Source organism: Megalobrama amblycephala, linkage group LG22 (assembly GCF_018812025.1).
Source record: "Megalobrama amblycephala isolate DHTTF-2021 linkage group LG22, ASM1881202v1, whole genome shotgun sequence".
NCBI classification, from domain to species: domain Eukaryota; kingdom Metazoa; phylum Chordata; class Actinopteri; order Cypriniformes; family Xenocyprididae; genus Megalobrama; species Megalobrama amblycephala.
The window spans coordinates 3,986,683-4,010,846 of NC_063065.1; the positions used below are offsets into that span (position 1 = coordinate 3,986,683).

General features: G+C 38.8%; 1 protein-coding gene across 8 annotated transcripts in view; it reads right to left on the bottom strand.

The window, feature by feature from the left end:
• Positions 1–24,164, bottom strand: part of ntn2 (netrin 2) — a 47,932-nt gene that overhangs the window by 8,401 nt on the left and 15,367 nt on the right. For 5 of the 8 annotated variants that reach the window (XM_048173821.1, XM_048173819.1, XM_048173820.1 and 2 more), the window contains 3 exons: positions 23,883–24,052; positions 21,104–22,334; positions 5,399–5,587 (listed from right to left, as the gene is read on the bottom strand). In XM_048173821.1, the coding sequence (XP_048029778.1) occupies positions 5,399–5,587; positions 21,104–22,121 (1,207 nt within the window). In that variant the 5' untranslated portion in view covers positions 22,122–22,334; positions 23,883–24,052. The remainder of the gene's footprint in view (positions 1–5,398; positions 5,588–21,103; positions 22,335–23,882; positions 24,053–24,164) is intronic. The other 3 variants (XM_048173825.1, XM_048173823.1, XM_048173822.1) reach the window with 1 other exon arrangement.

Here is a 24,164-nt window from a genome sequence, read left to right on the forward strand (position 1 = left end):
AGAGAGAGAGAGAGATGATCAGCTCTGGCACAGGCGCAGAAGGGAAGTCCAAATAATGGCCTTAGTCCCCGTCTGGACCCGTAAACATTGCCATGACACTCAATCTGTTACACACACTTCCCGTAACCACACACACACACAGCTCTATCTCATTTAAAGTCATATGGCTCAATGATATTATATTAAATTATGGGCCGTATTACAGGAATTACACATAGTAACCAACGTTTCATGCAACAACAAACAAAGAGTCACAGCATGGAAAACAGGTTTCATGAACTGCGTGACATTTGAATACTCACATTTTACTGAAACTAAAGCGCAAAAACATGGCTTTTTCAGAAATCATATTATGATTTCAAAACTGAGATACTTACACTATATAATAGAAGATAGCTTGTGCATATCTGCTTATTCTTTATTATGACTATTTTTCACATATTATAATAATAGTTAAGTTATTCAAACTATGACATGACAGAAAAGTATGGGAATTATATAGCAAAAAATAAAATAAAATAAAATAAAATAGTGGCTTTTATTTGTTAACCTTTGGATCAACCTAAACCAGGTTAAAAACAGTTTGAATGGAAAGTTAAGTGAAGTGATCCAGAACCAATTACTTTCAAGGACAGTGTGAGTGCTAAGAAAAGTAACTGTTTTACAATTATAATGATGGTTTTGTGTGTTAATGTTGTCTATAGTAGTGTTTGAGCATGTGTCTACATGTGTATGTGTGTTTCCTCTCTGTGTCGAGACTCTCAAAACACACACACACACAACACAGAGATGGAGATAAGGTTTGAACAGCTGTGGCATCTGCAGGTGAGAGCTGGAAGTCCAGAGGTCCAGTGATTGAGTTGTGACTTCATTTCTATGTGTGTGTGTGTGTGTGTGTGTGTGTGTGTGTGTGTGTGTGTGTGTGTGTGTGTATAGGTGGAATTTAAGGAATTCTCAGGTGCTGTATCACAGTAACGCTGATAAGAGGTCTCAGCGCTCAACATGGGCGTTATCAAATTAACACTGACAGCACAACAAAAGAGCTCCTGATTGACACACATACACACACTCATTCAGTACAAATGTCATACAGAAGAGGTTCAGGAAGCCACAAACTATTGCAAGAACATTACTGGTTCTAGTTACCAACCAAATGCTACGGAGTTCATTTCAAACCAGCAGAGAGCAGCAGAAACGTCTAGATTTTTACGACTGGTTACACTTTATTTTGATGGTCCCTTTTAGACATTCTGTTAACGATAAGTAACGCTGCAACTGCATGTCAACTAACTTTCATTAGAGTATTAATAGACTGTCTGCTTAAACACTTTATTGTCTCCCAACAGACATTCTGTTACTTTGCAAGTTTGTGTCAACTTATTCTACTAACCCTAACAGTCTTAAAGGGGACCAATTATGCCCTCTTTTACAAGATGTATAATAAGTTTCTGTTGTCCCCAGAGTGTGTATGTGAAGTTTTAGCTCAAAATACACTTTATAGCATGTTAAAATTGCCACTTTTTGGGGGTGAGCAAAAACGCGCCGTTTCAGTGTGTGCCCTTTAAATGCAAATGAGCAGCTGCGCTCGGCCTAAGAGGGCGGAGCTTCAAGAGATGATTCTCCGGTGTCAGGACGCACTATAATGTCAGAAACTGCGAATATATGCTGCATGGAGATAGAACAGGTATAGTTTAGTTTAATTACGGTTATAACTTATATTGTCTTCTTGTTTTTATCCACTATATTAGTACAAGCCTGTTTACCGATGAGTTTTATAACGTTTATTGTACTTAACATAAAAATATGAAGCGTCTGTTTTCACTCTAGAAAATCACTGTAAGAGCTTAATAAAACACAGTGCAAGTGTGCATTAAAATATTATCCATTAACTCTCTCTCCCTTGCATTATCATCAACATACACAGCGAAGAACACAGAAACACTCATCACAACTAACAGTAAACAAATATATACAGACCTTATGCCTTTTCGGGTGGTGTTTAATAAACTGGTAAACTTTATATCCGTAAATCAACTCCGATGAACTGTAATAAAGTGCTCTCACCTTCATTACTGCCGTATCCAGTATCACTCTGGAGGCTGTAAGCTGGATCACGAACAGTTTACTGATCTATCCTTGAGTAGCACATTTTTAGCACAAGCTCTGTTTTGTATTGTCCCTATGTATTGACATTCAGTCCGGTGTGAAATGGTTTGCGCAGACATAAACTAATTTCGGCGGGGGTGAGGGAGCATTTTCTTTGAAAACAAAATGAATCCACCTCATCTTCAGCGGCTCAGATTTCGGGAGTAAATGGGAGAGCTATGTGGATTAATCCATCCAGCTACAGAACACCTAAAACACTTGGGAGACGTCAGTGCAGTAATGGCGGACTGTGTACAACTCGCTCAGGGCGGTTCTATGTTAAAACGGCAGTGTCTGTCAACATTCGTGGGCAGGGCCTGTGGCTTATGTGATGTGCTTATGATTTATGGAGATTAAAAAAAAGGAGTGGTTGGATTTTTATCATTCTAGGGTGGTTGTGTACACACACTGCCAACACACATTTATGTCCAAACACCATGCAAAAGTGAATTTTGCATAATAGGTCCCCTTTAAAATACTCAACTAATACTCTAATGAGAGTTAGTTGACATGTAGGTGTGAAGTTACTTATAATCAACAATGTCTATAGGGTACCAAAATAAAGTTTCTAGGTGTTTTCTTCCTGTTTTGAGCAAAAAGAGTTCTGCACCCTCAAGTCTCTGTGATCTCTATATATGTTCAGGTGCTACACAGGTGTGCATCTGTGGGATTTTCTCACCTGTTTTATGGTTCAGCAGGTGAAAGTGGTGATCGCTTTGTAAAGTAACAGCACTCTCCTCAACACCACACTTGATTTGATGAATCATTCATGTCAAACGCTGCAGGATGACGCACACACTGAACTCTTAGCACACACCACTAATAATAATGATATTCATTGATATTGTTCCTGTTATACTTGAATACTTAACCAATGCACCAGTTCCTATTTGCACTATACATAATCTTTGACAAAACATGGATGTGCAGGAGGTTATAGTGATTATGTGTGCTGAGTCACAAAAGAAAAAATGAGCCAAGCGCATTTGGATGCGGTCTTTGGTGGGTAGATGCGGTCAGTATGGACTCTACGGATCACAGCGGGAGTTAGAGGTGAGTGAGTGGCGCAGTTTGATGAGTCATATATTGAGGCTACTGTTACACGTGTTCTGTTCGTTTACTTTTGTATTGTATTTTACTGCAACATTGGTAGATAGACAGCTTCTGTTTCAGTAGCGACAAATCACATGTCCTAAAATTGGTTCAAAATATCAAACATGTTTTGATATCCTCCGACTGGATGGAATCATAGTCTGAAGCTAAAAAAACAGTCTGTGCCCATCAAACACTACATGATTTTCTGTAAAATCGGCCAGAAAATGTGAAAAAAAAAAAAAACCTCTTCCTGAGTCTCTCCATCAGTGTCGACTCCGGTTTGAACAATGTAAGGCTGAACACCATTACTGACAATCCTCATTTTGGCTGCGTGAGATTCTCCAGCTTTGTTGTTGTTGAGTAACAGAAAAAAGGTCCCGTTTGCATCAAGCTTTTTAAAGAAGATCACAGAATGATCCCAAGGGACACATGCTGTATGACCTTCTGTGCTCAACTGTGTGTTCACGAGACTCTATTAGTGCCTCAGTTCAGTCCGACTCACCCAGAAAAACACACAAGTTGTGAGAAATCAAGATTAACAAAAACAAGACATGAAATACAATGCCTAGAAATCCCAAAAACATTATCAGTGTACTTTCTTCACTGAGCTGAATATCTCCAGGCCGGGGCTTCATTTGTCTGATGACAGTCAGAATGACAGATGTGAACGTGATAACTTTTTGTTGCGACAAACACAACAGATATATTCACCTAATAGAGTCTCATGAGTCGTGCACAAAGACCAAGGTCAGGATTTTCGTTAAATAATATGTTAAATACATTAGACGGTCTAAGCAACTTCTGTATATACTGTACATACTTATTTGCACTGACTGGTGTGCCATCTGCATCTTAAATGCACTTTAACATAAATTATATAATAGGCCTACTTACACACACACACACACACACACACACACACACATAATTTATCACTGTTAAATACTGCACATATAAACCTTGCCACTGATCCAGATCTTGGCACCGAAATTGCAAATTTTCACAAGTCACGAAAGCAGAATTATTGATTGTTTTGTAGGAAGCAGACATTTTATGCTGCTTGTAATTTAACTTATAGAAAACCCTCTACATATGGATTGCCTTTTCCTTCCAGAAATTCTCAACTTACAAGACATCTTTTATCCAAACACTGCAATTTTTCTCAAACTATGATGTGTGTTTTCTTACAGTGCTCTGTTTGCTTTGGCTGGTGTGACGGCAGCAGATATATGAGCTCCATGTACAGGCTGCTCCCAATGCACACCAGTCTCGCTCTGGTTTTATTGAACCGTATTCTATTTTTAGATTTTAATTTATATATACATGTGTGCTACTGATTTTATGTAGAACTGGAAAATACAGTGCATAAACACATAACACACATAAATACATTTTTAACCCATAAATAAACAGTATACTTTTAATAAACGACTGAGTCACAGTGGGAAAATAAACAAGAGTGACTCTTATGTAACAGAGTAAGCTATAAAATCATATCTAAACACATCCTGCCTGCAGTTTTCAAGGTCCAAAATTAAATTAGTCCATAAATGGTGTTAAAAGACTAGAGCAGGGATTCACAAACCTTTTTGTCAGCCGAACCCTCTTGAACTGAGATTTTGCCCTTATTATTTAAATAATTTAACAACGTGTTGTTGCTCAATACCATAATTTATAAATATTTGTGTAAGTACTTTAAACAGCTGTAAGTGATTTTTTGGAAGACAACACATAACCTGTCGCAACTGCTTGACAGATCAGAAATCACACTTGAATTTCAATGTTTTTTTCATTTGTATACTTGTCTCTCTGCGACAGCTTTTGGCTCTAAAAATATTACCAAAATATTACCTGACAGTGGCCCAGCCAATCAGAAACATTGCCCTGTTTATTTGAGCAGTCGCAAATGGTTTGAGACTCGGGACTGTTAAACAATAGAGGAAAGGGGAAAATCTGTTTGGAAACATTATTTTTGTAACACCATTTGATGCCACTAGGGGTGCAGAAATGGCACAGCAGCTGCTGTAAATGAGGTAAACATCTTACCAACACTTTGATGATGCAACACTATTTTAACTCATTGGGGATTAGAGAAAAATAAAAGTCTCTCATTGAAGATAAAGACAATCTGCCAGTAAAAGAAATGTAGTTGTCGTACCTTTGCAGGCTCGGCGGTGTGTGATGGGTTTGGCCATGTCCCTGTAGAATCCCTCTTTGCAGTAATGGCAGTGGCGTCCGGCGGTGTTGTGTCTACAGTTCATACACACTCCTCCACTCTTACGGCCCGAGAGCTTATACAACTCCATGTTAAAGCGACAGCGTCGAGCGTGCAGGTTACAGTTACATGCTATAAAAAAAAAAGAGAAGGTGAACACGTTATTGATGAATGCTACATATCAATGTTTTTTATGAATATGCATATGGTGTTTTTCTCAATCTATCACTAAAGGGTTTTACAGTCTGACACTATATCCTATATATATATAGGAGAAGCTTTAGAGATCAACAAAGAACATTTTATTTTCTTGTTCTTTAGTTCTGGGGTTTAAAGAAGCTAAAAAAGCAAACCACTGATCTGCAGAACCTGTAATGAAACAAACTTTATTAGCATCCATCTATGTATGTATGCATGTATGTACAAACCCGATTCCAAAAAAGTTGGGACACTGTACAAATTGTGAATAAAAACAGAATGCAATGATGTGGAAGTTTCAAATTTCAATATTTTATTCAGAATACAACATAGATGACATATCAAATGTTTAAACTGAGAAAATCTATCATTTTAAGGGAAAAGTAAGTTGATTTTAAATTTCATGGCATCAACACATCTCAAAAAAGTTTGGACAAGGCCATGTTTACCACTGTGTGGCATCCCCTCTTCTTTTTATAACAGTCTGCAAACGTCTGGGGACTGAGGAGACAAGTTGCTCAAGTTTAGGAATAGGAATGTTGTCCCATTCTTGTCTAATACAGGCTTCTAGTTGCTCAACTGTCTTAGGTCTTCTTTGTCGCATTTTCCTCTTTATGATGAACCAAATGTTTTCTATGGGTGAAAGATCTGGACTGCAGGCTGGCCATTTCAGTACCCGGATCCTTCTTCTACGCAGCCATGATGTTGTAATTGATGCAGTATGTGGTCTGGCATTGTCATGTTGAAAAATGCAAGGTCTTCCCTGAAAGAGACGACGTCTGGATGGGAGCATATGTTGTTCTAGAACTTGGATATACCTTTCAGCATTGATGGTGCCTTTCCAGATGTGTAAGCTGCCCATGCCACACGCACTCATGCAACCCCATACCATCAGAGATGCAGGCTTCTGAACTGAGCGCTGATAACCACTTGGGTTGTCCTTGTCCTCTTTAGTCCGGATGACATGGCGTCCCAGTTTTCCCAAAAGAACTTCAAATTTTGATTTGTCTGACCACAGAACAGTTTTCCACTTTGCCACAGTCCATTTTAAATGAGCCTTGGCCCAGAGAAAACGCCTGCGCTTCTGGATCATGTTTAGATATGGCTTCTTTTTTGACCTATAGAGTTTTAGCCGGCAACGGCGAATGGCACAGTGGATTGTGTTCACCGACAAAGTTTTCTGGAAGTATTCCTGAGCCCATGTTGTGATTTCCATTACAGTAGCATTCCTGTATGTGATGCAGTGCCGTCTAAGGGCCCGAAGATCAAGGGCATCCAGTATGGTTTTCCGGCCTTGACCCTTACGCATAGAGATTGTTCCAGATTCTCTGAATCTTTGGATGATATTATGCACTGTAGATGATGATAACTTCAAACTCTTTGCAATTTTTCTCTGAGAAACTCCTTTCTGATATTGCTCCACTATTTTTCGCCGCAGCATTGGGGGAATTGGTGATCCTCTGCCCATCTTGACTTCTGAGAGACACTGCCACTCTGAGAGGCTCTTTTTATACCCAATCATGTTGCCAGTTGACCTAATAAGTTGCAAATTGGTCCTCCAGCTGTTCCTTATATGTATATTTAACTTCTCCGGCCTCTTATTGCTACCTTTCCCAACTTTTTTGGAATGTGTAGCTCTCATGAAATCCAAAATGAGCCAATATTTGGCATGACATTTCAAAATGTCTCATTTTCAACATTTGATGTTATCTATATTCTATAGTGAATAAAATATGAGATTTGTAAATTATTGCATTCCTTTTTTTATTCACAATTTGTACCGTGTCCCAACTTTTTTGGAATCAGGTTTGTATGCATGAATGTATGCATGTATGTCTGCATGTTTGTATGTATGTATGTATGTATGCATGTTTGTATGCATTTTTGTATGCATGTATGCGTGTATGTAAGTAAGTCATGGGCTAATGGTTAGCAAGTCACCGACAGGAAATTACTGACCCACTGCTCCAGGTGTGCTTGTGTTACGGTTTGCAGTGTGTGTGTTCACTACTCACTAATCCTATCCATCTGTCCGGCAGCAACTCTGTTGATGCCAGAGGTCAGAGCAGAATGACCAGGCTGTTTTGAATTGATAGAAAGGCAACAGTAACTCAAAATAAGCACTTGTTACAACCAAGGTTTGCAGAAGAGCATCTCTGAACACACAAGATGTCCAACCTTGAAGCAGATGAGCTCCAGCAGCAGCAGGTGACACTCCTGTCAGCTAAGAACAGCAAACTGAGGCTACAATTCACACGGGATCGATAGAAGATTGGAAAAACGTTGCCTGGTCTGATGAGTCTCGATTTCTGCTGCGACATTCAGATGGTAGGGTCAGATTTTGGTGTAAACAACATGAAAGCATGGATCCATCCTGCCTTGTATCAACGGTTCAAGCTGCTGCTGGTGTAATGGTGTGAGAGATATTTTCTTGGGACACTTTGCACCCCTTAATACCAAGTGAGCATCATTTAAACACCACAGCCTACCTGAGTATTGTTGCTGACCATGCCCATAACTTTATGACCACAGTGTACCATCTTCTGATGGCTTCTTCCAGCAGGATAACAAACCATGTCACAAAACTCAAATCATCATGGTTTCTTGAACACATGACAGTGAGTTCACTATACTCAAATGTCCTCCAAAGTCACCAGATCTCAATCCAATAGAGCACCTTTTGGATGTGGTGGAACGGGATGTACTATATAATATATTCAAATATCTGCATTAAAAAGGTAAAAGTTTTTATCTTTTTTTATTTATTTAAAATGCATGCCTGTTTCATCATGAAGTGTTTGATTTTGTCCGTGGGCATGTGCATGTGTGTGTCTGTTATTACAGGGCCAATTTGTATGGAATTCTGTGGTTAATGAAACCTGCTCGGGCCATTCCCTAACACACACACCATCTGCTGCTCTGTGTGAGTGTGTATGTGTGTGTGTGTCATGGGGCTCATGAAAAGGGGGTGTAATTTCGGGGGGATTCTGGGCTAAAGTCAACAGGGTGAGATTACAGCAAATTCAGCTCGATAAACGTCTGCAGGCGATGTGTGTGTGTGTGTGTGTGTGTGTGTGTGTGTGTGAACGTGCTGTAAGGGTGTGTGCATTTCTCCAAATGAAATTCCAAACCTGTGACAAAAAGAACACACAGATTCACACCCAAATAAAAAGCTACACAGTCTCAAACACACAAATGCACAATATTGAATTATTAAAGCATACAGTCCAGTCTAAATGTGAACCGTTTCTAGGGCGTTTCCAGATGAGGGTCTGATTTGAGCAAGAAGGAATTGGGAAAGGAACACAGGTTTTCTGATATCTCTCAGCACTGCGTTTGTGCCTTGAGCGTGGTACTTAATCTAAAGTTGTTCCAAGGGTCTTTCTCAATGGCACCCTTCCTCTATTACAAGAGCTTTCCAAACACAGCTGAAAGCACTCAAACCTATTAACCTGAGGTTAGAGCAAACCCAGAGCTCCAGATTCATTTCTGTAGAACAGGAACACTAGTTTGATGGAGCATGCTCTACAGGTATGCACTGAACTACACCCAAAAACACATTTCTGTAAATGCCATACAACTTGTACTTCATGTTGTGATAGGCACGGTGCAAAAATTACAACCCTGCATATATTCTGGATTATGATGTCTAAATCTTAATATTATACTAACTATAATTAGAGGTTCAAGCGCGTAGGATCAGCATTCTCCCATAAAAGTGATCGGGCAGACCAAACCGTAAGTCGTCGAGACTTACACTGCTCGCCCCAATCGGCCTGATGGTGGCGCTACAATGGTCAAAAGTATGTAATGGCTCATAACTCCTAAACCATTTGTCTCGAGTGTCTTATATAGTTAGAATCCTTTGCTCAAGATGAACAAAACACGTATGTCGGATTCAATCACCGAAATGTACACAAAAAGTGGGTGTGGCCACTTTTACTAATACCCCTTCCACCAGCACGAACCGGGTGCTAGTTCAGAGCTAGTGCTAGTGGAGTTGGATCAACTGACGAGCTTTCTAAGAACCGGTTTGCCTTTCCACAGGCTAGAGAGCCATCACAGAGCCAGGTCTTACGTCACTGTATACGTCACACACCAAGCTTGTTCGAGATGCATCGGCTTCTCGCAGAGCGATCGGCGCATGACATCAAAGCACCACGAGAATGATCCAAAAGCACAAAGAGTTGTATGATCTACAAACACTGCCGTGGACCCGCGGCACTCCGATGTCACTCACCGATCGGTCCGCGCTGCTCTGATGCAATCTCGAACAAGCCTTCCATCAACAATGGCGGACTTTTCACTACTATTGATGCTCATGGCTTTGCGAACCTACATCAGCATCCAAACAAGGCTTGCAGTAATTTGTATATAGACGGAGATTACAATCGAGCTGTTATTAGCTCAATTAGCTGCTATTTCAAAAATAGTGATCACAAGTTTCTTGTTGGTCATAGTAACCCCATCCCCAGCCCCTGGCGGTTCTTACTTCTAGACCAGCAATGTTTTGGTGCTACTTACGAACCACTTTTCCTGGTTCAGAGCTGGTGCTTTGGATGTCGAAAGACAAAGAACTGATTTGAAACTAGGCTCTGGCTCCGAACCAGCACTAAAACTGCCTTGGTGGAAAAGGGGTATAAAAGGCTATCCCTCTTGAACGGAATGAGATAATTTCACCAAACTTGGTACACCTATGTACGGGCTCGGTCTGTGGTCACGTGTAAAAGAATGTCCTAGGTTTTTGGCTCTACCTCAATAACTGTTAAAAAGCTTTAAAACATATGTTTTCTTAGAAAATTGCCTGTTTTGGCTGTAAATAGTCTTTGGCGAACAAAACATGCATGTTGGATTCGATCGCCAAAACGTTCAAAGTGGGCGTGGCCACTTTTACTAATACGGCTATCCCTCCTGAATGGAATAAGATCATTTCACCAAACTTGGTACACCTATGTACAGGCTCGGTGTGTGGTTGCATGAAAAAGGACGTGGTGACTAGCCACTTGGTGGCGCTGTAAAATGAATAAAACCTGAAAACAGCTATAGCTACATAGCAGTCAGTCAGATTGACTTGAAAACTGCCATGCAGTGTCTTTGTCCAAGATGCCATGATTGTTTACGAGGAGATCTGCTAAAAACATAGAGATCTGATAAAACAATACCTTTTTACGCATGTTCTTAAATTACTTAAATCGCTTGAACTCCACTGATTGCTGCTCACAGCTATATTTAAACTAATACTGTTGTTCAATCAAACTATAGTAGTCAACATTTGAAGTGGATTAAAAAAGTTAATCAAAGTTGTCCTAAGAACTAGGTTGTCCTAAGAAGAAGGTTTTAGGACAACTTTGATGAAAGGTTTTGATTCATTTAAAATGTTGACCGCTGTATATGAAAACAACAGTGTTTTACCGTGGTGTGCACATCTTGCAACAATGATGCTTGGGTGTTTTGAGTGATTGCCAGAGCAGGTTTCTAGTCTGTTCTCAAAAGGCTGTACAATTTAAAGGTGCCGTAGAACGTGTTTTCAAAAGATGCAATATAAGTCTAAGGAGTGCCCTGAATGTGTCTGAAGTTTCAGCTCAAAATACCCCATAGATTTTTTTTTATTAATTTTTTTAACTGCCTGTTTTGGGGCATCATTAAATATACGCTGATTCAGGCTGTGGCCCCTTTAAATTCTCGTGCTCCCCTTCCCCGGAGCTCGCGCTTGCCTTAAACAGCATAAACAAAGTTCACACAGCTAATATAACCCTCAAAATGGATCTTTACAAAGTGTTCGTCATGCAGCACGTCTAATTGCGCAAGTATGGTATTTATTTGAATGTTTACATTTGATTCTGAATGAGTTTGATAGTGCTCCGTGGCTAAAGCTAACATTACACACTGTTGGAGAGATTTATAAAGAATGAAGTTGTGTTTATGAATTAAACAGACTGCAAGTGTTTAAAAAATGAAAATAACGACAGTCTTGTCTCCGTGAATACAGTAATAAACGATGGTAACCACATTTAACAGTACATTAGCAACATGCTAACGAAACATTTAAAAAAGACAATTTACAAATATCACTAAAAATATCATGATATCATGGATCATGTCAGTTATTATTGCTCCATCTGCCATTTTTCACTATTGTTCTTGCTTGCTTACCTAGTCTGATGATTCAGCTGTGCACAGATCCAGACGTTAATACTGGCTGCCCTTGTCTAATGCCTTGAACATGAGCTGGCATATGCAAATATTGGGGGCGTACATATTAATGATCCCGATTATGTTACATAACAGTCGGTGTTATGTTGAGTTTCGCCTGTTCTTCAGAGGTCTTTTAAACAAATGAGATTTACATAAGAAGGAGGAAACAACGGTGTTTTAGACTCACTGTATGTCATTTCCATGTACTGAACTCTTGTTATTCAACTATGCCAAGATAAATTCAATTTTTAATTCTAGGGCACCTTTAAGACATGATTCATGTCCATATAGCACAAAAGGTGAAGGATAATGGTGCTGTTTAATACTTAACTAGCTTGTTCAAATCACTAACCTAAAGTATGAGCAACAGTGATAGTGATTCTTGTCTTTGTGAACGCCACTAACAAAAAAGACCAAAACCACAGGAAAACACCTTTCACAGAACATCACCTGTGTTCTTTAACACACATATGTTTTATCAACTAAGAATAACAGCTCATTAAAAATTCCATCCCTGGTTTTATGTGAGCATAAATATCAGAACATTTGGCTCACAGGTGTTTCTAATTGATTAGGCGTTTCCTGTTGCGTAGATTGTTCACACATGAAAGAGTCGTGAAGTTTCACGGCTCTGTCCAAATCTTTTGTTTTTGCCTGTGAGAGAAAAGCGAGTGATTTTGGATTCTGAAAGAATTAGGAAAATTGGCAAAAGTCGTAACACAAGAGTTGGGTGTAGTCAAAACAGCAATTTGGCAGTGAAACTACTTTGAAACTGTAGCTGGTCAAGCTACAAGCTACTCACAATTACAAACAAGCTACTAGAAGAAGAAAAAATGCTCTGAAATTATTTGAACAGACAACATTTTTTATATGTATAACTTCAGTGGTACTTTCTTTTTGCAAACGGAACGTTCTACACAAGGCCTGAAAATGAATCAGTGAATGTGATTCATTTTAGTGATTCGGTTAATTCAGATGATTGTCAAGTGGTTCACAAAAATTGATTTAAATAAAATGTGTGAATGAACAGATTCACTAAAATCTACTTATCACTATCTGAGAGAAAGAGGTCACTTTAAGACACAAAGGTTTCATTATTCAAATACACAATTGTCAATAAAATGAGCAACAATCTCCAGAACACTGTACGAAACCTGCCAAGTTCGTTGGCTAGCCCTTCAAAAACTCAACAGGATGGTGATTCAAAACAACCAACAAACAGGAAAATGTTTGATTAGTCATGTCAATCTAGCCCTTTAGCGGACATGTTTTTAATCTTTTACCTTCTATTCAACTGAACAGGCATTTCACTCGCTGAAGAGTGACTCACTCCGAAACTCCCAGAAACAGGCAACAGCTGGAAGTTTCTTCTCTGAAGGTTTGGCACAGGACGATAGCGCAGGACCAGCGACGTTGATGAGTTACAGACACGCTGCCGTTATTTCATGCTGGAGATCTCTGACTAAATGCAACATTTTATAAGCTTTATATTTGTTTTGAAATGTCACGATACTTACGCTCACATAAAATAGAGTAATAGGGTGCTGAGAATGCTTTTATTTATTAAATTTACTTAATTGGTTACATGTGTTTAGACGAGCCAAACATAAAAGGTGGCATTTAGTATTTTTGGTTTACAGGCATCTTTCAGACTGTTTAGATACTGCTGGACTGAACAGGAAATATAGAAATCCACTCCAAATTTCTAGATGGCTTTGGATTTACAAGAGCACAAACAATTTTTTTAACAAGTACTTCGACAAATGTGTCCTTTGAATCGCAGCACGCAAAGAAACAAAACGACAAGCTAGTTCCATAACACATAATTGTTGGCAGACTAACAAATAAACAGGAAGATAAACACATCTCTACAAGGTTTCTCTACAGCATCACAGCTTTATATCATTAACGCTCTGTGTGGCGTTTTTTTCTCCTCGGAAGCGGCATGTTTTGGTTTGTGACGTATAGGAAATCTAAGGCAGTAAAAGTGGGCTTGTGAGTGTGTTTAATGAGGATATGGTTAGTACTCATGCTTCCAGTGTCCTGTGCAGGTGGCCGTGACTAGCATGCATATACACACACGCACATAGGCTGCGTCCAAAATCACACACTCACATTAAGTAGATACTTATTTTGAATAAGTAATTACTTTGCAGCCGCGAAAAAAGTACGTTCCATACAGTATGAATGCGATCTGGACATACTATATTTGCCATGTTGTCATTATCATGTGACCGTTACCAGTGTCAGTTTGTGTCGCTTCATAGCCATTCACAAATCCTCCCTCCTCATGGGATAGTAAAGGCTGCATCTGAAATTGCATACTTCCCTACTATATAGTAGGTGAAAAACAGATTGTGACAAAATAAGTATGTCCGAATTCACAGTACTCATAAAAGAGCAGGCAAAATATACCCGGATGACCGACTACTTCTGGTGAAATTCTGAAGTGTGCATACTATGGACAATTTACAATCCCATGAGGCCACGGGAGAGGATTTGTGAATGGCAGTGAAGCGACACAACTGACGCTGGGAGGTAACATGTTAATGACAACGTGGCGAATGTAGATTGCATTCATACTGTATAGAACATACTGTTTTAGCAATTGTGAAGTAATTACTTATTCAAAATAAGTATCTACTCAAGAGAGTATGCGATTTGGGACGCAGCCAAAGTGTCCATAGTATGCACACTTCAGAATCTCACCGGAAGTAGTAGGTCATCCGGGTACTTTTTGCCTACTCTTTTATGAGTACTGTCAATTCGGACATACTTATTTTGTCACATACTGTTTTTTGCCTACTATATAATAGGGAACTAGGGCAATAAATGATATCATATCAAGATTGCAATAAAATTTACATTGATAATGATAAGCTCTGGACATCTGTTTACTCGATATAGATTAATCTAACAGCCTATCACACAGCGGAAATAATGGCAACATCAGTCCAGTCAGTGCATACTGTTAATAAGTGATTGGTTGATCGGTCGTTTTCTAAAAAAAATTAAAAAAATTATATACATTTTAACCATAAATGCTCATCTTGAACTCTTCTTCTTCTTCTCTATTTGAATTCCAGCAGTGTAGACACTGCTAAGTGTATTACTGCCCTCTACAGGTCAAAGTTTGAACTAAATTGTCATAGACAATATGCTAGTGCAAGTATATAACAATTAGTTCAAACTTTGACCTGTGAAGGGCAGTAATACACTTAGCAGTGTCTACACTGCCGGAATTCAAATAGAGAAGAAGAAGAGAGCTAGTTCAAGATGAGCGTCTATGGTTAAAACGTATATAATTTTTTTTTTTTTTTTTTAAATGACCGATCTTTTCACTAGATAAGACCCTTATTTCTCGTCTGGTATTGTTTAAAGCCCTTTGAAGCTGCACTGAAACTGTAATTTTGACCTTCAACCGTTTGGAGGCCATTGAAGTCCACTATATGGAGACAAATCCTGTAATGTTTTCATCTAAAACCTTCATTTATTTTCAACTGAAGAAAGAAGGACATGAACATCTTGGATGACATGGGGCTGAGTATATTATCAGGAAATTTTTATTTGAAAGTGAACTAATCCTTTAAGTGTCACTTCACAAGCTTTTCACCTTTTCATTTGAGGAAAAACGACCATCAAATACACACTGAGACCGAAACTAATACTGAAAGATCTTCACGACAAACAGTCAAAATAAAAGTCTGGTTTAAAGGGTTAGTTCACACAAAAATGAAAATAATGTCATTTATTACTCACCCTCATGCCGTTCCACACCCGTAAGACCTTCGTTAATCTTCAGAACTCAAATTAAGATATTTTTGTTGAAATCCGATGGCTCAGTGAGGCCACCATAGCCAGCAATGACATTTCCTCTCTCAAGATCCATTAATGTACTAAAAACATATTTAAATCAGTTCATGTGAGTACAGTGATTCAATATTAATATTATAAAGCGACGAGAATATTTTTGGTGCGTCAAAAACACAAAATAACGACTTATATAGTGATGGCCGATTTCAAAACACTGCTTCATGAAGCTTCGGAGCAAAAATGAATCAGTGTATCGAATCATGATTCGGATCGCGTGTCAAACCGCCAAACTGCTGAAATCACGTGACTTTGGCGCTCCGAACCACTGATTCGACACACTGATTCATAACACTCCGAAGCTTCCTGAAGCAGTGTTTTGAAATCGTCCATCACTAAATAATTCGTTATTTTGTTTTTTTTGGCACACCAAACATATTCTCGTCGCTTTATAATATTAATATTGAACCACTGTACTCACATGAACTGATTTAAATATGTTTTTAGTACATTAATGGATCTTGAGAGAGGAAATGTCATTGCTGGCGATGCAGGCCTCACGGAGCCATCGGATTTCATCAAAAATATCTTAATTTGTGTTCTGAAGATGAACGAAGGTCTTACGGGTGTGGAACGGCATGAGGGTAAGTAATTAATGACATTATTTTCATTTTTGGGTGAACTAACCCTTTAACTTCAAGAAATTCTGACAGAAATTGATCACTACTGTATACTAAAATGTACTTCTCAAACTAATAATAATACTATTAATATTATTTCTAAGTAATATCATACAACCAAGATATATTTTCATCCATTTTTTTTAATTTATACAGTTTTGTTGTGCAGCATCTTATTGGACAAAAAATAAAAATTGCAATGTTTTCTTGTAAATTAATAGTTATATTTTCATGTGATTACATTTTAAAAGCTTGATTAAATTGTTAAAGTTTATATAAATTTGTATCACAGAATAAAACAGAAAAACACAGAATTTAGGGAAAAATAAAATGGATTTCATGGGGCCCTGAATTAAAAGGTAGCTAGTCTGATATGGAAATAAATATTGTGATAATATTTTTGGCCATATTGCCCAGCCCTATAGGGAACTCCTATATAGTTTAACTTAATTTAACTGTCAGACCCTCCATTTGTGGTCCGCCACTCATTAGTCTGTTATAACTCTGCTAATCTCTTTGTCCTTGTTCTCTCAGCTGAATGGGGGGATGATTTTAACGAGATCACACTGAACGACTGCCAGGTCGGGCACAAAATCGACGGGAGTCCTTGGCGTGTGTTGAGGCGAGAAAACGAGGGAGTCGAGCGTGTACTGGGGGTCATTTGGAGACGGGGCCACCAAACCAGAGCAGATGGCATGAGAAGAGGCAGAGCAAGAGGTGAGAGGAGACATAAAAATAGGAAACGCAGAGAGCTCTGAATTGAATTCTGGGTTTAATTACACAAAAGAAAACTAAACTATCAGCAAACTCTCATCTGGACGTGACAGAGACGTGTAGAGGAGCACAGGGAAAGACAGAGTGGACAGGAAGAATTAGACGAGGCAGAGAGATTTATGGGAGACATTAGCGATACTAATGGAGTGTCAGGACTGCCCGACTGGAGCGTTTGGACGCGATATATCTTTCCTGACACAATGATTAATACATTTACACTATTCAGCTAATTTTTCGTTCAGCAATAATACTGCTGTCTGTTAAGATAAGATAAATATCTGCAGCTGCTACTGATCTTTAACATATGGATATGTATACATCTATAGATATTAGCTAGAATCCCTATAAAAACTACCGTTACGGTACAATCATGGTATCAGATAATATTAACATGGTACTTTCATTTGTACTATGGTACGAAAAGAGTACCATATTAATATACGCAATATCATAGGTATGGTTTTGCAACAAAAAAAGAGGGTATAAAACAGGTCTAAAAACTGAAAATAAAATAAAAAATAAATAACTAATTTTTTTTTTTTTCTTAATTTTTTAAATATGCATATGTATTTTTTTAATGGTCAGTGAAAAGACAAGCTTAACTTAAAATTCTAAAAATAATAAAAATATTAAATTATATAGGCTATATAGTTTGACCAAATGTTAGTTTGTCGTACTATTTAACTATATTTAACATAAATTAATGGCATTTTTTCATAAACTGCTTAAATCCTCTGGATTTAGTCAAATTCACTGAACAGAAAGTGTTTGCTTTATAAAAACATATATAGCCTGTGTTGATAAATTGATGCATTTAAAACATTTTCTGGAGGATTTAGCATAATATGCCCATCAAAATGCGTTCGCACCTATGCTTCTGCTACACGGCGCTGCTTAGGCGACCGGTGTGAATTCAGTGTTAATATGGCCGCCAAAAGAAATAAACGTTGCTTTTGTGTGCGGTGTGAAACAGTTCTCTCACACCGCTGTCAGCAGCGTTCTGCTCTGAGCGTCGACTGTTCGGACGTGTCCTAAGAGAAGAGCTTTATGTAAAGATTAACATACTGCAAGACAGACATACACAAACACAAATCTCCGTCCTGCACTCGTGTGTCAGTCGGTATGTATTCTATGGAATGTATCCAGAATTAATACAGATACAGCCGAAGTGATCCAAACTCAATAAATCAAGTTCAGACCTGAGATGTCATGAGAATTAATCTTCACGTTTTTGCAAAGTGATCGTTTCATAACACCACACTGTAGCTCTGTTCCACAGTACTGAGCTGCCTAGCTAGACAGCAACATAATTATGCTGCTTTAGATACCTTATTTTGGCCAAATTTAATGCAAATCTAAAGTTCTGCACAGAAACGCCGATCCCAGAATATACAGTGACAAACATTAGTGTGGAAATGCATTCATATTGAAGAAATAAATGCTGATTATAAATATACAACAGCTCCATTCCTCTAATTTGGTTGGGCAAGTGATAGTTGCAGATATTTAGCATAACATTTCATTCAATACTAAAATGTAGCAAAAAATATAATTGAATCTAATAGGCAATTTAACCTATTTTAAGCAAGATTTGTGTACCTATTAGAGTATCACATCATTGGTTTAGCAAAATACTACCGTCAAAGTCACCATTTCAATAGTCACAGTTGATTTTTATGGTGGCATTTTGCATATGAAGAGCGTTCCAAATAATTCTATGACAGTTAAAGGTCCAGTTCTTCGTGATCCCATGTTTCAAACTTTAGTTAGTGTGTAATGTTGTTGTTAGAGTATAAATAAAATCTGTAAAATTTTAAAGCTCAAAGTTCAATGCCAAGCGAGATATTTTATTTAACAGAAGTCGCCTACATCGAACGGTCAGTTTGGACTACATCCCTCTACTTCCTTCTTTAATGACGTCACTAAAACAGTTTTTTGACTAAACTCCGCCCACAGGAATACACAAGAGTTGCGTTTGTAGAGTGCGTTTGTCGCCATGTCGTCGAAACGCTGTTATTTTCATCCCGCAGTCCAATCACCGGGTCTGATTCCGGCTCAGATTGATAGGGTAAAATTAAAGACATGTTTACAATAACACTGAGCACATGCATCTCCACGTTATGGTAAGAGGCGTGACCTTTCCGGGCACGGTGCGCTCAGAGCTGTCGAATCACAACACAGGAACCGCTGGCACAATCAGAACTCGTTACGTATTTCTGAAGGAGGGACTTCATAGAACAAGGAAGTCATCAGCCCGTTTTTATGACAGTGGAAACAGCGGTATACAGATAAGTAAATTATGTGAAAAATACTGTGTTTTTTTACACGTGAAACATGAACACATGTTATATTGCACACTATAAACACAATCAAAGTTTCAAAAAACCACAAAAAACGGGACCTTTAAGGCAAATTCACACCAAAAACGATAACTATTAAGATACTGATAACTACATTAGTGTCGACGCCAATGCACAATAACGTCCTGTTTATTATATGCACATCTGCTTTAAATGCTTGAGCTCTTTAAAGCTGAGTGGATTCTGATTGGCTGTCAATGTTTTTATCATTCATCAGCTGGAAAAAATAGTTCCATATCGTTCCTCTGTGTCGATATCGTGGACGTGTGGACTTCCTTATTCTCATAGAATATGAGAATATTTTGGTAGTTATTATTAGTTGACACTTAATATTCAGAAATATGATCGACTAATAATGACACTGTTGTCTTTTTAGAGCTACTTTACATTTGAAATTGTATTTAGGGGTTTAAGTGTGTAGTGCTCAAACCCTATTGAAACTGTTAAAATTTCCAAGAATCAGTATTCTCCACTAAAAGTGATCAAGCAGACCAAACAGTAAGTCGTAGAGACTTAAAACTTTGAGGGCTGGTAGTACTCACACCGTACACACACCAAAGCTCACCCCCATCGGCCTGACGGGGGCGCTACAGCGGTCAAAAGTACGAAATGGCTCATAACTCCCAAACCGTTTGGCATAGGCTCTTATATCTTTGGAAATTTTCATATTATAAATATAAATATTTTGGATTTTGGATTTTTTTAAAAACCTACTTTTGTGAACTAGTCGTAGGTTTTTGTGAAAAAGGACACGGCGACTGGCCACTTGGTGGCGCTATAATAGGAAAAAACATGAAAATGGCTATAACTACTTCACCGTTTGTCTGATTGACTACTTAAAAGTAAGTGCGATTATATGTCAGATTATAAAAATTGGCATGCAGCGTCTTTGTCCGAGGTGCCACGATTGCCTATAAGGACATTGACGTATCTCAAAAAACATGTCTGCCATCGGCCAATGAAATTTAAGCAGCTATCAGACAAGGTTAACGGAGGCCGATCGAAACAAAACTCGTTGGGCCTGTTTGAGTCACAGCCCCAGAGGCCTGTGAGAAATTCGAAAGAAATCGGCCACTAGGGGGTGCCTTGGCGTGGATTGTGTATTGGGTGATTTTTCGCACACGCACCACATGGTAGAACTCCTTATTTTAAGCAACTTTGCCTCGAGGACCGCTGCTGTCCATTTATTTTGAAAAACTTTGGCAAACTAGTCCTAGGTTTTGGGCTCAACATCGATAACTGTTAAAAAACTTTAAAATCCATAAATTTCCTATGATGAATTGCCTGTATTGGCTGTAAATAAACTTTTGCATCTGTGATTGAGATGGTTACAGGCTTGTTAATTAAAACATTATCTTACCTTTTTACGCATGTGCTTAAAGGCCTTAAAGCGCTTGAACCCCGATGATTGTTGCTCGCAGCTATATTGTTTTTATAATTTAAGAACTTTGCAACATTAATACTAATATTTTGTTGTTTATTACAGTGATAAAGCGCTATATCACTGACTTGACGTATCTTCCGAGGTGTGCACGTGCTTTTAGGATGCCTATGTAGGCAGTAGTCTTGGAACAGCTAATGAGGATTGAACAACTACTACATTTTAAGAAGAAAACAGTTGCATAACTTACGTAAACACTCGTTGGCTTCTTTCGCAGTGGCGCGCTGCCAGGGCCGGTCGTAGTGAAACGGTTTGCAGCGGTCACACTCCGGACCCTCTGTGTTGTGTTTGCATTCACACACCAGCTTTCCATCCTTCTCTCGCACACACCTAGAGGCGTGGCCATTACATTTACACCTCCCGCCCACTTGGAAGTCGCCAACCGCGTAATAATACGTAGCGGGCGGCCCGAGCGGGTCTTCGCTCTCGCGTCCCGACATGGGCAGCGCTCTGGGGTGCTGCGGGCGACTGAAGACCACCCGAATGTCTGTGACCGTCACCCAGTCCTGTAAAACAGGGCTCGAGTCGAAGTCCTTCCCCGATGGGCGTCCGTCCAGCGTGCTGAAAGCAATAAGGCCGCCGGAAAGCGGGTACAGATCGGTGTGCCCGTCCGTGCATAATGCTTCCTGCTCATTCTGCTTGGTGATTGCGGCTTTGTTGGGTCGGTTGTACATGCGACGGCATTGCGACGAGTAGAATTGGTAGGGGGTCCAAGTGCGGCCATAGTCCATGCTCTTATAGATGGCCAGGGATTCAGGACGTGGGGAACAGAACTGCAGGCTGACATACGTGATTTCAAACTTCTTCCCGAGCGACAGTGTGAGTGTCACATTGAGCGGTGAGCCCTGCAGGTTCTCTGATTGCCAGCATGTGAGGTTGTGGGCGGAGTTTAGGTCAGTGAGGTAGGTGGGAGGGTGGGCGTGGCGAGGGTCCGATGCGTCGCAGACTTGGCACGTGCGCACGGCGGGACGGTCATCGCGTTCCACTAAACTGCATGAGCGAGACGCCGGCCGCCCGCAGACGCTCGACACGCTGACCTCCTGACCGAACGCTGCATTGATGAACTCTGGGATACATCGGCGGGCGGCACCCGTCTCGTCATAGCAGGGGTCTGTCGGTGTCGCTTGAGGCCCGGTGAATGGGTTGGGACTGTGGCTAGAGGCTTGAAACACAGTAAGCAGAGAAAGCAAGTTCCGAAAACTCCACATGATGTCACGGGAGAGAATGATGAATGTGGGATGGGGAGAAACGTATCCAGATGGATGGGTAGAGAGGGGGAAGTCAAATAAACAAATATGGTTGAAGCGTCTCCTCAGACTGGTGGAGTCTGGCGTACGTGTGATATCTCGGAACGACGACCCAGCCAGAAAACATCCAGTAGATAGACGACTTTCCCGGGATCAACCCTTGGCAGCGTGCGTCTGGAAATGGAACGGCACAAAATGTCAATAAATCAAATGAAACTCAGTAAATCAACTATATTCATGCACCATAAGATTTATATAGTACTCTAAAAGAGCATTACCAAAAAACAATAGTATTAAAATGATACCACAGCACAAATGATGTGCATTAAAGAAACCCTCAAAAAAACAAAACAAAACAAAAAAACCAACAACACAGAAAACAGGTCTATTAATATAAGGCACTCTCTACAAATAGGTTACAAAACAGATCCTAAAAAAGAAAAAAAAACGTATTTTTCAATAAATGGTCAGTGAAAAAAGGAGCTTAACCTTTATAAAATGCAATTTAAAGAAATAATAAATATGAGCAATTATAACTAAATTTAAAAATAAATAAATATAAATTAAAAAAATAAGATACATTTAAAAATAAATAAAAACATGTAAAATAAATAAATATAAATCAAAAAAATACATTTAAAAATAAAAAATAAATATAAATAAAAAATAAAATACATTTTTAAAAAATAAATACATATCAATAATAAAATTTTTTTTTAAAAAATAAATACAAAATCATGTAAAAATAAATGAATAAATAAAAATAAATATAAATAAAAAATAAAATACATTTTAAAAAAATAAATACATATCAATAAAAAAAATAAAATAAATTTAAAAATAAATACAAAATCATGTAAAAATAAATGAATAAATAAAAATAAAAATACAAAAAAATATTTAATACATTTAAAAATAAATAAACATGCAAAATATCCCAGAATAGTTAAGAGCTAAATTAAGCTGGGTTTGTAGTAATTGATAAACTAACAGCAGTAAGTCAATTACTACACTAGTAAATAAGAGGCATCAGTTGTTAAATATAATGCAGCTACTTAATATTTAAGTTATTTGGTAGTTTTTGCAGCTGAAAATGTTTGCAATCATTTGTAAAATTTGCTGCCATGATGCTAGTCCGATGCGGTTGGTCGACAGAACAGCGCTATGCAGTTGCAAAGGTGTTCTAATTAGATTTTAGTGTGCTGCTATGCAGTTGCTAGGGTGGTTGCTAAGTGATTGCTTACAGACCCAAATCAAAAGTGTCTCTAGATATGCTCAGGTTCCTCCTTCAATGCACACCCATTTTATGGTTCATCAGGTGAAAGTGGTGATCACTTAGTAAAGTAACAGCACACTCTCCTCAACAACACACATGATTTGATGAATCATTCATGTCTGGAGCACAAACGCGGCGCACACACTGAACTTTAGGTGTTAAGGGAATGAGCAACAATAATAGTGACGCTTGTGCAAGTGTGTTTAGAAATGCTCATTAATAGACATTTCAACCAAAAGAGCCATTTCAGGAAAGCCACACATGCAGAAATGCACCGCAGCTGTTATTTGATGGGTTAATTCTGTCTTGGTAAACACATGCTGAGATTCCTAATGTTTTTGTGGGGCCGTTGGGGATTTGAATGAGAGGGTTTAATATAATGTTGCTTCTTTTTTTCCGTGAAATGGTGATATTTATCTCGTTTTAAAACAAAGAAAGCGTACTACCTCTACTGCTGGAGGGATCTGCGGTCACAGTCCATTCCACATCCTATGTGCCATGTTCCAGACAGACACCGAACGTATAAAACTCGATACTCTCAAACTCTCCCGATGCTTCGATCCGCAGGTCCACGCACATATGATCTGCCGGGGGGGAATCTGATGAGATCCGCACGCTGTTTAGAGTTAATGAGAAACAGTTTGACATGAGCGTGTATCTGAGCCGAATCACACTTCTACAGCACTACAAAGAGCAATGAACCATGAAACCAGAGTAAAACTCCTCTC